At 39.6% G+C, this 21,510-nt stretch overlaps 1 protein-coding gene and 3 non-coding genes across 5 annotated transcripts; all 4 read right to left on the reverse strand.

Moving 5' to 3' along the window:
• Positions 1-115: 115 nt before the first annotated feature.
• On the reverse strand, positions 116-19,594 carry itgb6 (integrin, beta 6). Of its 2 annotated transcripts, none has more exons than XM_088413732.1 (16): positions 19,397-19,594; positions 16,527-16,584; positions 14,521-14,600; positions 14,241-14,439; positions 13,920-14,166; positions 13,105-13,270; positions 12,860-13,021; positions 12,668-12,763; positions 11,575-11,664; positions 9,754-9,888; positions 9,027-9,447; positions 8,714-8,936; positions 7,502-7,596; positions 2,546-2,659; positions 986-1,152; positions 116-759 (listed from the first exon to the last, which is right to left on the reverse strand). In XM_088413732.1, exons 1-16 carry the CDS (start codon positions 19,499-19,501, stop codon positions 661-663), a joined length of 2,457 nt encoding a protein of 818 aa, XP_088269858.1. In that variant the 5' UTR covers positions 19,502-19,594; the 3' UTR covers positions 116-660. The 2 variants fall into 2 exon arrangements, with proteins under 2 accessions (XP_088269858.1, XP_088269859.1); XM_088413733.1 differs by having other exon boundaries at positions 16,407-16,584; positions 19,397-19,593.
• trnaf-gaa (transfer RNA phenylalanine (anticodon GAA)) lies at positions 4,165-4,237 on the reverse strand. The gene has a single exon. It is a non-coding gene; the product is annotated as a tRNA-Phe (tRNA).
• Positions 4,463-4,535, reverse strand: trnaf-gaa (transfer RNA phenylalanine (anticodon GAA)). Its single transcript has one exon. It is a non-coding gene; the product is annotated as a tRNA-Phe (tRNA).
• trnaf-gaa (transfer RNA phenylalanine (anticodon GAA)) lies at positions 4,949-5,021 on the reverse strand. The gene has a single exon. It is a non-coding gene; the product is annotated as a tRNA-Phe (tRNA).
• Positions 19,595-21,510: the final 1,916 nt, after the last annotated feature.

Raw genomic sequence — 21,510 nt, forward strand, 5'->3', positions numbered from 1 at the left:
GCACCAGGGCACCAGCAACCATGGTGATGATAAGCTGCTCTAGAAAATGGATGGAAGTTGCACACTGGCAACTTGAAATTGATGTATTTTTTTTTCTCAAAGTTGTCCTAAAACATATAAACAATCATATTTATTTAACAATAATATTACTGTAGTCCATATAAAAAAACAAACATTTCACAGCATCACTTATCAACACTGTAGGCTCAGCCTTATATTTACAATAACAGAAAAAGCACTGACAATCGCAAACTTAACCTTTACATTCATTGCATGAACATCAGGACATTTATTTGTTTTTTCAGTAGTCAACCACATAAATAATTTAGTGTTCTTTCTTAGCTCCTTGTTGCCACGTTGAAGCTTGTAAATTCACGCAACAGACAGCCAGGATCAGTGTGTTAGTCAGTGTGCATTTGCACCTGCAGGCAAACTGCAGTTAAACAGCAGCAAAAGTATGACACAGTCATGTCTGTTCATCAGGTTGTCAGTATTCTCAATCTTACAACTCTGAATCAATTCAGAGCTTCATGTGGTAGGATAAAACCATTTTGATATCACTTTCCCGTTGTGACACACACACACGCACATACACACAAAATCATATGAACAAAGACGAAGTGATCTCAGATACTGGTTGGCATTGCCTCCAGCTAATCATCAGTAGGGCTCCATTGTAATCACCTTCTCCCGCTCTCTGTTTTTGTAGGTAACATTTTTAAATGTGGATGTGGAGCTCCTGAACAGTGGGTTGGTCCCCTAAGTGAAAACACAAAACACACACAGCTCTCAAAAAAAAGACACAACATTCAACGCTGTGGGATTTGACTTGTTTTGTCACCATCAAAAATGTTTTTTCTACGATCAGATAAACAATCTGCATTTACTGTACATGTTTTACATGCCTAAGCAATGGAAGAGAATCCTTAAAGTGAAACAAGGTAAAAGTACACAATTACACAAAACATGCACTCCGGAATCTCACCGTCTGCCACTTTGCCTTTGCCCTCTCGGCCTCAAACTTGGCCACCTCTTTACCGTCGTGAACTGACACTAGCACTTTCCAAACAGCCAGCAGGATCAGTCCGATGCACACAATAGACAGTGAGACCCCCAGGATGATCATTGGGATGTTGGGTGGTTCAGGACAACCTAGGGCAGGTCATATACTCACATTTAAAAGTTTTAAATCAGTGTTCTCATCCCTTTTTCAAGGATGGACACCCTGTGATTTTTTTTCACCCCCCAACTACTGCAAAATATTTGGGATGAAAAAATAAACAAAAAAATAGCCTTAAAGCAGATTACTGTGCCACCAGTGTCTGATTTACTAAACTTTGGAACGACAATTGTAGTGGTATGTTTTGCTACAGATTGCGACAGAAATCAATTTGAAAACAGTGCACATGCTAACCCTAACCCTATTTATGCGGTCATCCATTGTTAGACATGCACACATATTGGCTAAAATTCTACACCATGAAACTGCATACATTTACAAAAGAAATTATATAAAAGTATCATCAGAAGACTGTGATGATAACCACACGTTTGGAGATCTATAAAAAGAAGAACAAGAGTGTTTGCTTTGTTTATCAGCAGGCTAGTCACATAAACATATTCTTTGGCAAATATCCACTGACTGGCCTAATATTGATATTGTATTAAAAATATTACAGTATATGTACTGCGACGTTTTACATTCATTTTTTACATTCATTTTTAACCTGTTCTTTATTTTATTTTATTTTCCAATCTAAAATAAAAATAGTAAAATTTAGTCCAATTTATAAAAGAAGGGAAAGGTATTTGACTAATTATATATTAATATCATTATTGCTAAAATCTTCAAAAAATTCTCAAAACTTATATTCACATAGATAAGGTAATTATATTGAGCATACAATTTCATAGGCAAAGGCCAATATGTTTACAGAAAAAAAGGTCCACCTCAAGAAACAAATGACTCAAAATTGGTTTGTTCCCACATGATATGAAATGATATGAAATGAGGGTTTGAAAATATGCAGCCACAATATGTATCATTAATATTATCCATACATCTATTTTACACTGTTTATACTATTATTCATATAGTATGGTCATATAGTATGGTCATTCAAGACGGTGGAAGAGTGGTTAGCACTTCTGCCTCACAGTTCAGAGTCCTGAGTTCAAATCAAAGTTGCTCAGCCTCCCTGTGTGGAGTTTGCATGTTCTCCCCGAGCCCATGTGTGCCTCCTCCGGGCACTGCAGCTTCCTCCCAGACTCCAAAAACATGCATGGCAGCTGTATTGGAAACTCTACACTGTCCTTAAGTGTGTTTGGGTGTGTAAATTATTGTTCATCCCTCTGTGCCCTGCGATTGATTGGCACCCAGTTCAGGGAGTCTCCTGTCTACTGCCTATAGACTGCTGGGATAAGCACCAGCAAGCCAGCAACCCTAGTGAGAAAAAGTGGATATGGATGGATGGATGGATGAATGGATGGATGGAAGTATGGTCATCCTTCATTTCATGGACGTATGCTATGTTTCCCAGCTTACCATAAATGTGCGGATTGTAGACCGTCATAGTGTCCCCTCCAAGCACGCTAAATGAGAGCCAGCACTCGTTTTCGGACATCAGAATGCATTGCATAGAGGTGCTCTTGTCTGATTCTGAAAGGAAATTGGAACATACATAAGGAGCCCACCAACGAATTGTATATCATCTTCCCTTTCAACAGTGAGGCGACAATGTAAAAGGATATCCTCGCCTCTGTTGTGCTGTCATTGGGATTTCCATATCAAAGACGACAATCTGTGTGTGTGTGTGTATTCCCAGTGTGAAGTCTACATTATTATGTTTCACAGCTATAAAATCCTCATTGATGATCAGATATCGCTCTCAGCTTGCACAAGTATAGCATGTTTAAAATAATCTCTTCTTTAAAGGAAGCCACGCTCCATCGGTTCTTCACATGCACCACAATAGCAGAGCCTGTAGAACAAGGTCACGAAAATGTTTGCCATTGTCCAACTGATTAAAAGGACAGGACTCACTATTATATATCACTATTAAATGGAGCGGTGCTTCTTAAATTTTTCGCACCAAGTACCACCTAGAAAAAAAACTGCCCTCTGGGTACCACCATCTTGAGATATGTGCAGGACCTCTTCAATGCTGAAACCCAGGACAGAACAAGTGAGGTATAGAGGTTCAAACTAAAGCTCCCCCAACTGAGCTATTTCATCTTACAACTGTAACCAGTTCGAGTACCTCTTCACTGCTGAAACCTGGGATTGAACTAGGGACATTCAGAAGCTCAATCAAACGCTCCCCCAACTGAGCTATTTCGGCTTGTATTGAGAACCAAGTTGGGTAGTTCTCTCCGCAAAAGGTAAAACTAACCATAAAGAATTTGTGAACTTAGAGCCGCAATATCTCTGCACTGCATTAGTAAAATTGGGAGGTGCAACCAGAATCATCCCGTGGTAGTGTCCTGGATCGGACTCTTAAACCAAATCCCAAGCTAGCTGTTTTTCCGTATAAAGTAGTATTGAGTAGTTCAGTCTTTAAAAGGTAAAGCTCAACTTAGCTTTTAGAATTTCAATCTAACGCGCTCCCAACTGAGCTATTTCAGCTCACAATTAGAAGACAGTTGAGTACTTTACTCTGCAAAAGGTGAAGCTAAACAGTGGTGTGACCTCAGTGTCAAAAGGTAAAACTAACCGTAGAAGGGTTGTTACCTCAAAGCCAGAATGTCTCTGCACTGCATTTGTAAAACTGGGAGGCTCAAAAAGAATTATGCAGTGGAATCATCCTAGACCAGATTCTCAAAACCCTAGTCTACCTGCTTTTCCGTATGAGCATGGATGGAGCGGAGGGTAGTAGAGTACCAGGAACAGGGACATTTAGAACTTCAATCTTACGCCCTCCCAATTGAGCTATTTAGGCTTGTACCTAGAGACAAATTGAGTAGTTCACTCCGCAAAAATTAAAACTAACCATAAAAAAGGTTGTGAACTCAGAGCCACAATATCTCCACGCTGCATTAGTCAAATTGGGAGGTGTGAAAAGAATCATGCAGTGGTCGTCTCCTGGACCGAACACACCACCGTCTAGGAATGTTCTTGATTCAATTAATGTGGATGGACATGAGGTTGGCACAATACCTCTGAAGTGCCGAAGCCCGGAATTGAACCAGGGACATTTAGAACTTCAGTCTAACGCTCTCCCAGCTGAGCTATTTCGGCTTGTTCTTAGAGCCAAGTTGGGTAGTTCTCTCCGCAAAAGGTAAAACTAACCACAAATCAGTTGTGAACTCAGAGCCGCGATATCTCCATGCTGCATTAGTGAAATTGGGATGCGCAACAAGAATCATGGAGTGGTAGTCTCCCGGACCAAATACGTAAAACACACACCAGTCTAGTAATGTTACTAATTCAGACTGACCTGAGGTTTGCACAGTACCTCTGAAATGCCGAAACCTGGAATTGAACCAGGGACATCTAGAACTTCAGTCTATCGCTCTCCCAACTGAGCTATTTCAGCTGATAAAGGAAACCAATTTGAGTAGTTCATTCAGCGAAAGGTAAAGCTAACCATAGAAGGGTTGTGAACTCAGTGCCACAATTTGTCTTTGCACTGTATTAGTAAAATTGGGAGACTCAACAAGAATCTTGCTGGACCGGCTTCTCGGGCAAAATCCTAGTCCTGTTTTTTCATATGAACTTGAATGGACCTGACGTTAGCGTAGCATATCTTCAATGAAGAAACTCGGGATTGAAGCAGGGACATATTAAGGTGAATCACTCTCCCAACTGAACTAGTAAAAATGGAAGGCGCAACACGAAGGATGCAGTGGTTGTCTCCTGCACCAAATTCTTAAAACAAATCACAGTCTTGTAAGTTCTTTTATCTAAATTAATTTGGGTGGACCTGAGGTTTGCACAGAACCTCTTCAATGCCGAAACTCGGAATTGAACCAAGGACATTTAGATCTTCAAGCTAACGCTCTCCCAACTGAGCTATTTCGGCTTGTACCTGCCACATCGCGTAGTTCTCTCCACAAAAGGTAAAACTAACCATAAAAGGTTGTGAACTCGGAGCCACAATATCTCTGCACTGCATTAGTAAAATTGGGAGGTGCAACCAGAATCATCCCGTGGTAGTGTCCTGGACCGGACACTTAAACCAAATCCCAGTCTAGCTGTTTTTCCGTATAAATTTAGATGGACCTGAGGTTTGTGTAATATCTCTTCAATGACAAAACTCGGGACTGAACCAGGGACTGAGAACTTCAAGCTAATGTTCTCCCCACGGAGTTATTTCAGCTTACAACTGGAACCTATCTGAGTAGTTCAGTCTTTAAAAGGTATTGCATTGAAAAGTAAAATTGGGAGACTCAACAATCATCATGTAATAGTAGCCATTTTGCAGAGTTCACTCTCCAAAAGGTAAAATTAACCACAGAATCGTGACTTCAGAGCCACAATGTCTCTGCACTGCCTTAGTAAATTTGGGAGGCTCAACAAGAATCATGCAGTGGAAACCTCCTGAACTGAATTACAAATCACAGTCTAACAGAATTTTAAACCAGATTTGCCCAGGTACCTTCATATAATGAGGATAACGCTCACCCAAATTAGGTTTTACACTTCATATGGAAACACATTGAGCAGTTTACTTGACAAAAGGGAAGACCAATATTATAAAAATTGAGAAGTGCTTGTTTCCTCAGAGCCACAATGTATCTAGGTGAGTTGATTTGTTTTAAGGATCGAATTCAACCTCACTTGTAAACTGCTGAAGTAGTAACACTACAAGGCTTAACAAGAAGAGAAGAATTATAAAGCCCCCTGGACCTCATTCTCAGAACAAAACAACACCCCCGAGCAGTTTGACCTGCCTGAACACAGCTTGGCTTGGCTACAGTATGGCTGTGACTGTAGCGAGGATAAGCGGCTAAGAAAATGGAAACTTCCATGCACGAAGGCATGCAAGAAGGAATAGTTCTGAAATGCTGAAACCCAGGATTGAACAAGTGTCCTTTAAATTTTGGGTCTAACATTGCGTTCACAGCCAAAGGGAAACCTGGCTGGAGAAGGTGACCTTACTTTTCACTTTTGACGGTATCCGCTCCGCTCTGCTTTTACCTCATGAAATTCGACAGACCTGAGATTTGTGCCAGAAGGTGTACAAACTAGACCATATCACGGCCTAGTAGTTAATTCTCATAAATCTCGATGGACCTAAGATTGGTGCAACATAGAGCACCTCCTAAATGCCAAAACCAGGGACTTTTAGATCTTTAGCCGAACACTCTCTAAACTGAGCGAGTTGGGTTCATGATGTAACAAATTTGATTAGTTCACTCTGCAAAAGGTAACACCAGATGTAGAAATCTTGTGGTTGACCTCAGGAGAAGAATATCTCACCAATGAATAGCTTGTTTTAAGAAAGGAAATTCATCTTATTAGTAAACTACTGTGATGCAGTAGTAAAACAGTGGGGCTCAATAAGAAGACATGAATTACATTTTGGTAACCTGGACCTCATTACAGGACCAAAACACCACCCAAGAAATTTCACTTCATGAATTTCTATGGACCCAAGGTTTGTGCCAATGAGCACCTCCTAAAGGCCAAATCCCAGGATTGAACTCAGAACCTTTAGATCTTCACTTTAACACAGTCCCAAACTGAGTTATTTCAGTTCATGATGAAACTAATTCATGTAGTTCACTCTGCAAAAAGTAAAAACAACTGGAAAAAAAACTTTAATCACTTATCATGTCTTTGCATTGTACTCATAAAACTGTGTGACTAAACAAGGAGACACAAATCTCATTCACAGACAAACGCTCTCCTGGCATATTTTCCGCATGAATCTTGACAAAGAGTATCATTTGCATATCAGTGAAGGACAAGTAATGAGGTTGAGGTTAAAAACAAATTCCTTAAATGCTTTTGACCTCAGAGCCACAATATCTCCCGACAAATAGCTTGTTTTTGGTGGTGCCACTTTTGGCAAACTCTGATGCAATACATCCTTACAAGTAAATTTTCTGTGGTACGCTAGTAACATGGCAGGTAGAAGCTTAGGCTTGGCACTAGTAGCCTCAAGGAATTTAGCATCACAAATAGTTTTGTCCTGCTCGTAAATTACTGATATGTAGTTGTCCTTCTAGTGTACCACAGCTGTTCAACTAGTGTGCAGAAATGTCATCGGGTAATGTAGAGGTAAAAAAAACATAAGTAGTAAGCCACTGTTCCACTCATGCGCATTAGTCATTCCACAAGTGTGTTGAATTGTCATTCCACAAGTGTGTTGAATTGTCCCCGGCCTTAAGCTGTATATCAAATGGCTTGATTTCCAAATGTGCAATCACTCGAGAACAATTTATTTGATTACTCACAGGCAATTAGAAGGTCTATAATATGTCCCCTTTAAAAGCAAGGTAAATAGGTTCAATGCTGGGGTAGTTCAATAACAACGATCCTGTCGGACTGAGGTACCTTCTGTTGTATTGATGTAAATCTTAGGGAGGCTGCAATTTTGCTCGCACAACTCGGCATCATCTTTTGCTTGGAGATGGCACTCCACACATGTCCTGTAAGAAATACAAAGGGCATGACACATATTACAATTATCCAAAGATCGTTTGCAAAAAAAAAAAGAGAAAAATCAATATTCCCAAGACCACCCATCTCCTCTTTAACTGAGCTATCAAATGGCACGAGAGGCAACAGCTGCTCTACAATAGTGAAAGGAAATCCTTCAGTTCACTGTTGAAGACATTAGTTGTCTTTTGATGTCACCTGCAGGGCGCAGACACATGTGAACAAGGAAACCACAACCTGATATGCTGTTCAAGAGACAAAAGAGATCAGATGTGTGGTATAAGGAAACAACATCTTACACATTTAACCCTTACAAATACTATTCATTTTCCATCATCATTTTTCACTTTGGACTTCTATTCTATTCTATTCTATTCTATTCTATTCTAAAAACTGTGGGAGTGAACACAGACAACTTGATTCCCGGTGGGAACAAAAACCCAGATGAACACTATCCCCAATGTCCCATCAAAAAAAAAAAAAAAAAAAAAGGAAAAACAATTATACACAACTAACCATTTCAGGGACAGCTGGGATAGGCACCACCAAGTCAGCGACCCTAATGAGGATGAGCGGCTATAGAAAATGGGTGGATAGAGTCCTCACATACTGTATCCCTCCAAAGACCAACAGGTGCATGTTTCTGACCAAATTTTTGCCAATACGGTGGCAAAATAATTTCTCAAGACTGTTTCAAGCGCTCGCTTGAACACCTTACGCGACCTTTGTCCAATAAAAAAATGCATTAATTGATAGCATGCACAATTTCAGTTTAAGATATAATTTGAATTGATCCACCACATACTAGTTTATCTAAAATCCATTTTAGTACAGACACAGATCAAATTTGATCAGGAAAAGCTTCACAAACTTTGCTGCACCCATATCATAATCATGTTTAAATATTTTATCATGTTTGAAGTTGAAACAATGTTTAGTTTTTTTTAAATTCCTGTCAAATATTTAAAAGGGTCAAGTTTGATCATGAACGTTATGTAATTGGAACAAAAAGGTCCACTTGAACACGTCCACCTGCAAATGTAAAATCAACAAAGAAAAAGCGCTACATGAAAGAACACTACTTAATATCTAATGGCATGCTCTCACCTTGCAATGGAACACGCATCTCCACATGTGGGGCACTTCTCGCACAAGTCCCCCGATGCTCCAGCAACCAAGCAGACACACTGTCCGCACTCGCACTTGCCCCGGCCGCTGCACAGGCCTCCATCTTGGGAAAGGCATGCCTCACTGCTGCTGCTGCAGTTACAGTACTCCCCTGTCCAACCACTTTGGCAGTGGCACTCTCCACAATCACACACCCCGTGGCCTAAAAGACAAAGGCGCTAATGTCAAAAGGCTTGCCACAGAAACACATGAATAATTCAACAGATGATTGCACGGAAATGTAATTGCATACCTCCACAGAGCTCCCCACGGAAGCGAACACATGAGTAGTTGTCACACTCGCAGTACGGTCCGTAGATATGACCAAAGCTGGAAGTATCACACACACACTCTCCGCAGTAGCATTGCCCCTGACCGCTGCATATCTCGCTTTCATTGTTTGCCACGCAGTCGCTCAACAATGCGCTTTCCTCATCGCATTCGCACTCTGCTCCTGAGAAGCCCGGCTGACACGAGCACACGCCACACTGGAAAATCCCCTGGCCCTCCGTGCACCGACTGCTGCTGCCAGCTTCAGGAGGCCGTCTACAATCGCAGGAGCACAGAGACTCCAATTCGATATCCAAAGTGTCCTGGAGACCGACTGGCTTCAAAGAGAAGTGTCGACTTCCAGACAGGCAACCTGAGAGCTCGACGGACACATTGAACACCACCTAGAGAGGAGACAATGGTTATCAGATAGAATACTGTGTGTGTGTGCGTGTACACACACATATATATAGATAGATAGATAGATAGATAGATAGATAGATAGATAGATAGATAGATAGATAGATAGATAGATAGATAGATAGATAGATAGATAGATAGATAGATAGATAGATAGATAGATAGATAGATAGATAGATAGATAGATAGATAGATAGATAGATAGATAGATAGATAGATAGATAGATAGATAGATAGATAGATAGATAGATAGATAGATAGATAGATAGATAGATATGAACAGAACTGACCGTCTCTCCAGGTTTTACATTGGAACAGCGTTTGTGCTCCGGAAGGACTGTCCCATTTGGACAAATAGCAGTGAAAGAAAACCAGAGCTCTTCTGTGTCTCCCAGGACCTCCAATTCAATCTCTGATCGTAGTTCCTTCAAAAAGAGTACATCATCTTTTGCAAAGAAACATCTTTTAGACTCACCACAATGAAAGCTGTCATCATATCATTCGACGGACTTTCCAAGTATTTAAAGGCCGGTTTCATTTTGTGATGACCTATAATGTGTAAAGTCTGTCTTTATCCCTTTTTGGGGTGAGTCATCATTCCAGGTGTGCTGGGCTGTAAAAATAACCTGAGGAAAGACTGATGGCTCATCTGAACATGAGAAAAGGCGTAGTTTGACAAGTGAATTCTATGAACAAACTGTCTGGGTGCTTAAAAGCGTGATATTTAATCGCCTGAAGTGTTTTTGTGTGGCTTAGTTACCTTTAGTACCTACACAATCCATTTATTATGGAAAGTCATATGAGCAATGACTCCATATCCTTACTATCCATCTTAAGGTCCAAGTATTAATAGACTCTTTGTCCTTGCTTGAAAGACAATTCAGCACGTAGAGAAACTACAGCACATTGGTAGAACTGGTGCTTCTTTGGCAGAACTGGTGGTTCTTTCCCTACAACTAACGCCACTTTAAAAAATAGATATATTTTTTTTCTAAAACCACCCCTGGCTTATAACATATTTCTGGTTAGTTTTTCAAAGGTTGGATTTTTTTTAGGGGTTTGGGGTCATATTGTGTATTTTTTTTGTGCACTACTGAACATAATCAGGAAACCTGTTGAAGAAAAAAGAAATAAAGGGAAGCAAAACTGTTAAAGATTGTTAAAATTGTTAAAAGTTATTATTTAGGTTTATTTGTGTCCCTAATAACCAGGAGATGCAATGATTTTTTCAATGAGAATTTTAGTTTGGCCTCCAAAACGTTAATGAAGCCATTAATGCGTTTATTGAATTGAAATTTTGAGGGCTGTACTCATGCTCTTTGTCACCACTAGGCTATTGAGTGTTCAAATCGCTTAGAATTATTCCGTTTGAGCATTTATTCAGTATCTTTGACATACATGCACTTTGGTATTTTAGGATTATGTTCCTCGTGAAACAAAACTATACGAATTGATCAGTGCCATTTTAAAATTGTACTATGTGACACAAAATTCTCTCTTTAACTTTTTAAAACTACTTAACATTTAGAGATCCACCTGTCATTAAATGGCAACTACTGTGAAATGTTCTCCTAGTTCTACTAGCATGACTAAAATGTCCTTCGAGTGTACAAAAATGTCACTCAGTAGTGGCAGGAAAAAAACTGTCAATCTGGTCATTTTACTGACGCACCCTACTGATCCTACAGATGTATTGTCTTCCCTTGGAAGACAAACAGCATACTAGCACATGAACCCTAAGATGGATATAAAGGACAAGGAACAAATGCTCATACTGCAAACTTCAATAAGGAAGTCTCCATCTCTTTGTCACGCTTAAGTTAAAAGACAAACTTGAATTGTTCCCAAATCAGGTGTCACTGAATAATGGGAACTTTGCCATCACGAGCTCGATTTACACAAACGTACAATGAGGAAGCACAAGTTGCCGAGAAAAATGAGTAAGACACAAGCACATCAAACGGTCGGGACAAGACGAGACTTGCAGCTGAACACGCTGACGCAAATTCTCGGGTGGTGCAGGGAAGCATAATAGGAGAAAGAATGAAAGAGGGATTTTAGAGAAAAGGTCTTTCAAACTCAAACAACTTTTTCTTTGCACACTTACTCACTTTGTACGCCGTTAATATCAATTCAAGGATGTTGCGAGAGTCCGTGGCCACGACTCCGACGGTGGCGCCAGGTATCAGGTTTGCATAGTTCTATGATAGTGGGGGAAAAGCAGCAGCGTTCATGTGAGGCTGGCATCTTCAGTACAGTGAAAACCTTGCTATATCACCTTTTAACTTTTACCATCTTTATTGTGGCGTTTCAAGCAACCATTATACTTAGTTTGTATGTTGCTGTGCCAAGTTTGTGAAGAAATGGACAATCCAACACATCCACTACACAGCATCATCCACAGACAGAGGAGCTGCTTCAGTGACAGATTGCTGTCACTGTCCTGCTCCATGGACAGGCTGAGGAGATCTTTCCTCCCCCATGCCATGAGGCTCTTCAACTCCACCCGGGGCAGTAAAAGCTCACATTAAACTCTAAACCTCATACTCTGCACTGCACTATTCACTTTATACAAGCACCTTAATTATACTTGCACTAGACTCCAACGATTCACACTATTCTGTTTACACTGTTAACAAGCACCTTAAGTATACTTCTGTACTGGACTTATGTGTATCTTGTGTATTTTATTTCTCATATTTTATATCTCGACTTGAGGATACTGCTGGAAATGTGAATTTCCCTACGGGGATGAATAAAGTATCTATCTATCTATCTATCTATCTATCTAAATACAATTATTGTAACAAAAGTGCTCATTTCAAATACCGGTAGCGCGTCATTGGAGAACTGTGCGAGGAAGTCTTCATTTCTTCAAAATGATGTTATATGAGTGTAAGGCCTTGTAATCATTGTTTTGCTCATAAAAAAAAAAAAAAAAGACAATATGTACAAATCTATCGTGTGGTTGTTCTGTCAGAGCCAGAAAGTTGGATTAAACCCAAATATTGTGTTAGTTCTTTTTTGACAAATAATGAAATATGTTTTTGACCTAATTATTTTTAGAGTGATTTTAAATGGGTTAAGAGCATCTGCAGCTCTATTATACATATGTTTCATGGTGTGTCTGGAATGTCTTCCATGCAATAAATGGGAGTTCATTGTACTGCAATAAATGGAATCCTTTAAGAAGGTAAATCTTACTTCATAGTTAAGCTTCTGCTTTTCTGTCACAGCAAATACCAGTAAGATATTATTTTCCACTACTTTATCAATCAACTGGCCCAGAGTTGGATACTCCTGAAGATAAAAAAAAATAATAACAGAAAGAGCAGGGATCATTTATTACTGTGGCGAGTTCAACATGTGTAAAATGGAAAGGAATGGCCTCAAAACCTGCTTGGTGGACATGGAGTATTCATCGTTGGTGTCCAGGTGACACTGGCCATCGTTGGGAATCACAATGCCAGCCATTTTACTGTCCATCCCAAAGTGTGAGTCAGCATCACTGACAAACACCAGCAAACGCATAGAATCATTCCTCCAACCTATCCTGTCCTATTGGGAGAACATTGTTGGTCTTGCTCACTTTAGTGATGTCAAATCATAAATTTCTGCCTGTGCTGAAACGTCACCCTTACCCCGCAAACAGCCGCCTGCATGACGGCGTCAAAGCCACACTCGGGAACGTCAATGTTTGCAGACACATGCTGCATGGAGACCATTTCATTGAACTTGTCCGTGTCGCTCGTAAGGGACAAGACATGTTTGTAGCCAAATGTCGGCAAGCAGACTGCATCGGCGCTACTGTGAGTTGAAGACAGACCCCAAAAATGTTTAAAGAAGGATACCCAGAGATTCATTTCGGTGTGTCTACCTATTACAAAGTGTTTAATTACCTGTACTTTTCATCTTTATTTTAGGAAGCTTTATTTACAGATTTTTTTTCTAAATCCTGAATCTCAAGATAAGCTCAAATCTTAAATCTTGTCATGTTAGATGGCTGCACATTTTATTCACTATTTTATTAGCATTTTTGTAGCTATCTGTAAATTAGTGGGTAAATCACCAGTCTGAAGATACCTCATCTGTTTTTTAAACAGTGGCTAATTTTGGCAAGTCCCATGGAATCATTCCAAATGGTGGAAATGTGATTTTACAGCTGCGACCAAAATGAAAAAATTGACAAAAGATTGTTGTCATTTGGCTTGTGCTGCCAGATATAAAATATGCCAAAAGTTTTAGCTTTTTTCCACCTTCAAACAGGACTAAAAGTAATTCAATGGACCCTGTGGACAAATGACTGCAAAACCAGGTAGTTCTAGGAGACAGACTGGGAATCAAACTTTCAACATTTCAATAATCACACAAACAGAAAAGTCAATCAATCAAGTCTGAATTTCCATCACATATTTTCCATTGTATTTTGAAGGAGAATGGTTCATCTCTGTGTTACCTGCAAGGGTTGGCGAGCTCTTCCTCTGTAATCTTGATGAAGGGAAGAACAGGTTTCTCCACAAAAGACCCAAAGCCCATGCGAAATTTACTGGTAAGATTCGCCATCTCCTTGGATAAGGTGGAGCCAAGGTCCTTGATCATGTTCAGATCATCAAACATGGAAGCTGATAGGTCCATCAGATAATAGAGATCCACAGGGTAGTCTTCAGTATGCTGGATTTGAACCTGGAAAGTCACTTTACTGCCTGTCAAAAAATGCAATCAACATGTTCCATGAAGACCCAAACAACAACTATCTTTAAATATGAAAATTGCCTACCAGGTCGTAGCTTGAGCGCCATTTTTTGCGGGGATATCTGAGTGAGATTCATGTTGCCGCTCTTTTTCCCAAGTGGTTGATCCTGGAGGATTTCTCCCTGAGAAATGGGAAACTCCCACAGGCTCTCGCCACATCCTTTTTCCAGCAAGCGCTCTGGTGTGTCACACCTTTTGCTGACTGACAACCAGTCGGTGAAGTTCTGAGGAGAAGATAATGAAGATAACATTATAGTGTAAAAATCACACTTACGAAATGTGCAGTTTAGGATGTTGCTACCTACCTCCTGTGCACACCAGGCACAGTGTGGACCGAGTTGGAGACATAGATCACAAGTCACAGCACTATCAGCTAAACATGAACCTAAAACACATACACAAATACGAATACAGAAACACACAAAAACAAATCGCTTCAGTCAAGGCGTACAGGAAATAACAGGGACAGAATCAGAGTCACTTTTCACAATTCACTCTTCAGCAATTCATTACAATGTAAATAGTAATAATATTTGTTGCATATAGCTGTTTTTTTTTTTTTACATGTTTTAATAAAGAATAATAGTATTGTGTTGTATGAAAATGCCTAAAAAGAAGAAAATGTGTTTGTTATGCTATTAATGCTTGTTGAAGTTGTCTCCTTTTCATCATTTTTTTTTCATCAATTAAGCGGTCTCTACGTCTTGACACCATTACTGCAAGCTTCCTGACAGTACTCAAATCTAAAATCTTAAACTTGATTCATCCAAGCCTCTGCATGTAAGTACTTGTCTTGAACTGACGAATGGACAAACGCTAATGCTAATGGCACTTAAGGTACTGAACTGCGGCTATAACTTTTGCTACGCTCTGTTTGTACTTCATGAGTTGTTGCTCTGTGCGTGTTTGAGTAGCAGAAGAAAGAAATCCCATTCAGTCAGTCCATTGTTGTTGTTTCACATTACGCTGTATGTTCAATTTGGTATTTATACAATGTGAAATTCTATCTGGTTTTGTACTTGTTTTGTATATTAGTTTTATAAAGTTTTATAAATGTAACATTTCAAACAGGAACGTTAACAGCTTGAAATAAGAATGCTTAGTCTCCTTTTTTCATTTTGTCTTCTCTTTTATAAAGTGAGTAAGTTTTATTATTTTTTTTCTAAATGTAGATTTCATTAGCGCTTAATCGGGGTGGCCCAGTCCGGTTCTTGAGAGCCATAATCCAGTCTGTTTTTAATGTTTCCCTTCGACTGACACACCTGATTAAAACCAGAGTCATAATCAGGATACTGCAAAACACGCTGATGAACTAATCAATTGAATGAGGTGTTGGTCGAAGCGAAACATCGAAAACAGGATGGGCTGTGTCTCTCAGAAGTGGACTTAGCCACATCTGATTTATGATTTCATTTTAAATTTTTTGTTTTTGTTTTGGTAAACTTTTTATTAGTTTCAGTAATAGTTGTAGTTGTTTATTATTTTGAGCATTTGTTTCGTGCAAGATTTAAAAAAAAAGTAAGATTACTATATCATTGAGCAGTCATAAAGTAAAGCAAACCGAAACTCTCCAACAAACGAACTTGGTTCTATCTACAGATATAAGCAGTACCAAAATTAAAACATACATATATGTCATTAACTGGTGACAAATAAGTAAACTAAGGACATTATCACAAAATTAGTTAGTTTTATAAATGCAAAATATAGTTTCAACTATTCTGTTATTTTTTAGAACATTTGCATTCTTACAAATATGTTTTTTCCCCTCTCAATTTAAGTAAAAAAAGATCTATAGTTTTACGATCATTACAACTACAATAACCTTGGAGTCATTATTTTTTTTTAATGTTGAATCAACTTTAAATGCGTTAAGTGCATGCAGCAGGGCTAAGACGACACAAATAATAATTTCAATATCCCCTTAGGCTATGCATTCACTTCTATATGCAGAGATTTTCAATATATTCAATCACAGTACAGTGGCTATGTAGTTATCACACGCGATAAACAGGGTTCATGCACTTCCTACCGTTGTTTACGAAGGTCAGGTGCAATAAATGACAAAGGAGGCTGAATGACTGAGGTAGCGCACAAGGGGACGGTCCCCGTTTGAGGAGAGTCGTTATCAAGTGTCACACTTGCACTGTTTGCACTATAAACACACACAAATTACACATGTATAGCTCACCTTCCACCGTGGTGATCCAGTAACGGAGAATCAGGCCCAGTAGGAGAAGCCCCATTTAGCAAGTCCGTGACTTCAACTTGTCATATTTACATGCGTGAAAGGCGTTCGCCAGCCTTGTACCTTTTGCGCTTCTCCAACGAAGGTGCTGCGGAGGATATGCGCCGCCGTGCACTTTTACCTGTCAGAAGAGGAGGGGGTGAGAGACGAGGAGGAAGAGGAGGTGATTCCCGGCCTCACCTGTGCTGCCTTTTATGTTCACTTCCGTAGAGAAACAAGTAAAATCTCTGCACTAATATTGAGGAAGCTTTAGTAAAGAGCAGGAAGCTTGCATACTGTCAAAAAGTCCATCAGGCACACAACATTTGAGCATGGACGTCAATCGCATTTTAATAGCGGTCTCCATGCCTTCAGAGGGTAAGGAAGAAAAAAAAACATCTATGTGTTATTTCGTTAACATTTTGGGGGATTTCATTAATGTTGTATTTATGGTTACCAAAGTGGTGGAATTTGGGATCAAAAGTCATGGAAAATAGTAAAAAAAAACCTCCTATCACACCTGTAAAAACACAATGCAGATTTTTTTTCTGCCAATATAAAAATAGTCTTAAACTGACATGAAGTAAATTTGCTATTTACTATAGGGGGCCAAAAATGAGCTCTTGCACTGTCAGTTTCACATATGTGATTTGTATATAGTCACTTCTCACATCAGACTACATGCAGTTTAGCGTGTGGAAAAAAAGGCACACACACATATTCTAAAAGGTTGCTAGATTTTTGTGTCATTTGTGTATTATATATCTTCTGCTATCTAGTGAAAGAGTATTCCATTGTTTTGGTTGTCATTATATATTGCTGCCATAGAAAATGAAACAAAATAATAATATTCAACTATAAATATGTAAAATTGTAAGATTTTCTGTCGCTCACCTGCACATTACATGGGTAATTAACATTTGTTTCAACTGTAGTGGCCATTTGCTTTTGTTTCTCTATTTTTTGCAATTGACCTGGCTGTCTTGCTGAGGGAAAGGGACACAACAGTGGGCACAAATAAATGGAATGGGTCTTTCGGGAAGATACAACTATCCAAGTAAAATGAAGACATTACCTCCAAAATTTGAGTTGTAAATTATTTGTACCATAATTAAATGATTGTTTATAGTAGCTTTCCACATATGCACAATCACATCATTTAAGTGTAAAGTTATACTCCCCAGCGACAGGATTAGTAACAAATCCAGAGTCAAACCGCACAAGTATAAAATTGCCTTGACAAATATGATGATCACTTTAGTGTGCAAATCAGAGATAAAAAGTCATAATAGTGTACAGTACTGTACAGTATGTGAAACACTAGTACTGAGTAGGAGGAGTGAACTTTGACAAAAGGCAGACAGGCCACGCCATTTGCAAATACCGCCTTTCTTGCCTTATTGCTTGGGCACATAACAAGAGATCAATTATTAACAGCATTCGCGACCTGAATATGAGTCATAGTCTCGCCAGACATTTCTTAGCCTTTACTTTTAACTTCCCTTTAAAACAAGGCGGCCCCACTGATGAGGAGGTGTTGAACTCTAAGTGGGGCAACTAGTAGCGCTTTTTGTTACTCGAAGAAATCTCTGCACTCAGCACCGTGCCCGTGTCAGTCTCTCTTGGGTAGTCCCATTTACATCCATCCGTCCATTTTCTAGAGCTGTGATCCTCACAAGGATCATAGGCCTGCTGGTGCCTATCCCAGCTGACTTCAGGCAGTAGGCGGGGGACACCCTGAATTGGTTGCCAGTCAATTGCAGGGCACACAGAAATGAACGACCATCCACACAGCAAACCGTATTAAGGACAATTTAATATGTCCAATACACCTGCCATGCATGTTTTGGGCCCTTATGAGGATAAGCAGCTTGAGAAAAAGAATGGATGAATGGATGGATGGATGGATGGATGGATGGACAGATGGACGAACGGATGGATGGACAAGCCAAAAAATAAAACCATTATTGATAAGGAGTTACAGAATAACATACATAGAGAGATACCACAAGAACTGTAGTTTCAAAGTTTAAAAAATACTGTGCAGTAGTTTGGGGGTAAATTTCATAGTGGTACATCATTGAAAAAAGGTTAAGCACCGCCAAACAAGTGCACTGAAGTAGTTGTGTGAATAGGTCGAATTGTCTTTTTGGTGAGTACAAAGAGTGAACTCGTACATGAAGCTTAAGGTCAAATGGCTTCCCATAGGCTCAGGCCTCTCAGCTGACTCTATTTTTGCTCCACCTTGCCAATCTTGAAGTGTCAATGTGTGAAATTTTTTTGTTCATGTGCACTTTGGCAAACTAGTAGGACGTACAGATTGGTAGTAATGAGTCAAGACTAAGTAATTAACTTCCGCATGCTAGCTTACTCTGACTTATTATTACTAGCTAAATGTTGACTGGTTTTGTTTAATTCAGTAATGTCAAGAGTACTAATACAGAAGTGCAAAGATGTCAGCCAGTGCATAGATTTCCCTAATTAATATTCAATTAAGGCTAATTAGTAAAATACTGGACTGCACCAGCAACTTCACTGGATCCAATTAGTAAGCATGTGGCTCACACTAACATCAGCCTGAACAATACGCTAGTACCAAAAAATTCAGGCAATTCTGTGCACAAGTTGGCACCTGCTCTACACAATCTAGTTTGATGTCTTATTATTAGGCCGAGATGACCATTAGTTGTGAAAAAATGTCACAACTCACCAGCTGTCTACACGCGCATCTTTGCTGTTGTACTAATGTGCCGAATCGTCTTACCGGTGAGGACAGGTTTCTGCTGGAGTTAAAAAGCATTTTCAAACTTTCTACTTTTTTCCATATCACCACCTGACTTTCAAAGAGGTTCACTCATTAAAATTCAGAATGCCATTAATCATTCTCTCACTATTCTCATGACCCACTACTTCCACAACTCGCATACGGAGATGCCTGCAATGTGAGGGCTCACCTTCAGGGGCGTCCTTTGAAAACATGCTGCCCCGTCTGGCTGCGTCGTCCTCGCTGTCATCCGGTGAAAAATGGCAAGAAGTGGGGTCGCATCAGGCCGGCACATTCATTTGGGCCTATTGTGTTGTAGCTCTCCGCTCAGAGAAACAGAAAAGCCATTGTAACGGCGCCCTTTATGAAGCATGGGTGACCCCGCTGCCCATGTGCCATGAATGTGTGTGAGTGTGTGTGAGTGAGTGAGATGACAATGACTGACAGTGGCAACTGTTGCCTGTGAGAGCTCCACTCTGCCTCTCACTCAAAGAAGAACGTGTAAAAGTGGAGTGCATTTATTCAGTATCCTTGATATCAATCTTAAGGTCCATGTACTAGTATGCCTCGTTGTCCACACTAGTGAGACAATTCAGCGCATTAGTGGCGTAACTAAGGTATCCTAATAATGGCTCTGTCTTCACCACTTTTTCACTGAGCACCAGTTTTGGCTGGATAGTATACAATGGCCACACACAAGTAGTCTCCTGGACCAAAATATCAAACGGTAGTTTTGCTTCATTAGTAACACATAAATTGTCCTATTTGAATGCAAAAATGTTCCTACACTCTAAAAACAACTGGGTTAAAAATAACCCAATTATTGTTCAAAAAAGGATCAACTTAACATTTGGGTCAATTTGACTCAACTTTCTGGCTTGTTTTAGGGCAAACAACCCCAAAATGGGTAATTTTCTATGGGTCAACCTCCAAAATTGATTTGTTTTATATAAAACAAATCAGCAAATTAACCAAAATATTGTATTGGGTTGGTCCTTTTTTGAGCCCTAACTGGAGTATTTTTTTTACCCAACTGGTTTTGTATTTTTTCTGAAGAACTGTGATCCAGTATTAGAAGTAAAGGTTTAAAAAAGAAAAAGAAGAAATGACTAAGGAAGTGAGTTGTCCTACTAGACAGGAAAGAGAAACTACTAGTTCAGTGCTATTACTACAAAAAAATAGATCAATAAAATGCATCATACTGACCAGAAATATCATTCATTAAATGTATTCAAGTGTGCACACTGCAACAGCTACTGCTACTGCCAGTCAAACGTGGCTTGCTTTGACCACCCAATCAGTGGACAGCAAATTGCTGACAGCCTCGAGGGCCAGCACCCTTGTGTGACAATTTTAAAATTTTGTCTGAAAAAAAAAGAATACGATTGCTTATACGGCCTTAGTTACATGGGCCAGCACTACTGATTTGGAAAGCTCTGGGCAGATTAGATCAACATGGCAACACATAGAGGCTGAACTGATTGGACAAAGCAATAATATCTACATGCACATACAAGTATTTGAAGCAATCCAGAAAGAGAGATGCAAGGAAATGAATCGAGTTTCCTAGGTTGTCAATGTAAGTCATTGTTTCTGATAGCATTGACCACCAATGACCTATTCCTCAAGACTGAATATGTCATATATTTTTCATCAAGATTGTGGGGATTATTTGAGTGACACCGATAGGCCATAGGCAATAACAGCCAGTATCTAAGATGTCCCAACTGAACTAAATAAACTAGATTAGAAACTGAGGTGGCGCCCCACCCAGCCCTCTTTTCATGTTGGTGCCCTGTGTCTAACCTTGGGCTTTCTCAAGGGATCAGTGCCATGTGTCCCTTCAGCTGTGGTGAATTAAAACGAGAGGCGGAGCCAGAGAAGCGGGCGAGAGATACTTGGCATGTTCCACGTGTTCGCGGGCTTGATGCCGTTAACAACGGAATGTGATGGACATCTGTGTGTGTTTTGGCTGGATTCCTGCAGATGACATTGAATAGTGTGTTACACACACACAGGAAACTGGAATCAGTGTGAGTGTCAAAAATACAGTGCCAATGTAAAAAGACAGGTGAGAGCAACAAAGCATTGCCAGTAATAATAAAACATACAAATTGAAAAACCTCTATTTCATCAAAATAAGTGACTTTTGGGGTAAAAGGGTGATTTTGTTTAGTGCGTATAAGCGTATTTGGTACGTGAGACATTTCACTGTGTGACCTTTTTGTATGTGATTTTTTTTTTTAGTCTGATGTTTTTTGGGAATTTTTTTTCTGTCGAGCTTCTATGTATGCTTTTTGGGAA

Source organism: Hippichthys cyanospilos, chromosome 4 (assembly GCF_059441005.1).
Source record: "Hippichthys cyanospilos isolate Australia breed blue-spotted pipefish chromosome 4, RoL_Hcya_1.0, whole genome shotgun sequence".
NCBI classification, from domain to species: Eukaryota; Metazoa; Chordata; class Actinopteri; order Syngnathiformes; family Syngnathidae; genus Hippichthys; species Hippichthys cyanospilos.

Coding starts and splice junctions, on each gene's coding strand:
- itgb6 (XM_088413732.1), bottom strand. CDS start 19,501: ATGTGCCGGCCTGATGCGACCCCACTTCTTGCCATTTTTCACCGGATG. Junction 13,271..13,919: donor GAGCTCGCCAACCCTTGCAG/GTAACACAGAGA, acceptor TTCAACTCACAG/TAGCGCCGATGCAGTCTGCT. Junction 1,153..2,545: donor CTACAATCCGCACATTTATG/GTAAGCTGGGAA, acceptor GACCTGCCCTAG/GTTGTCCTGAACCACCCAAC.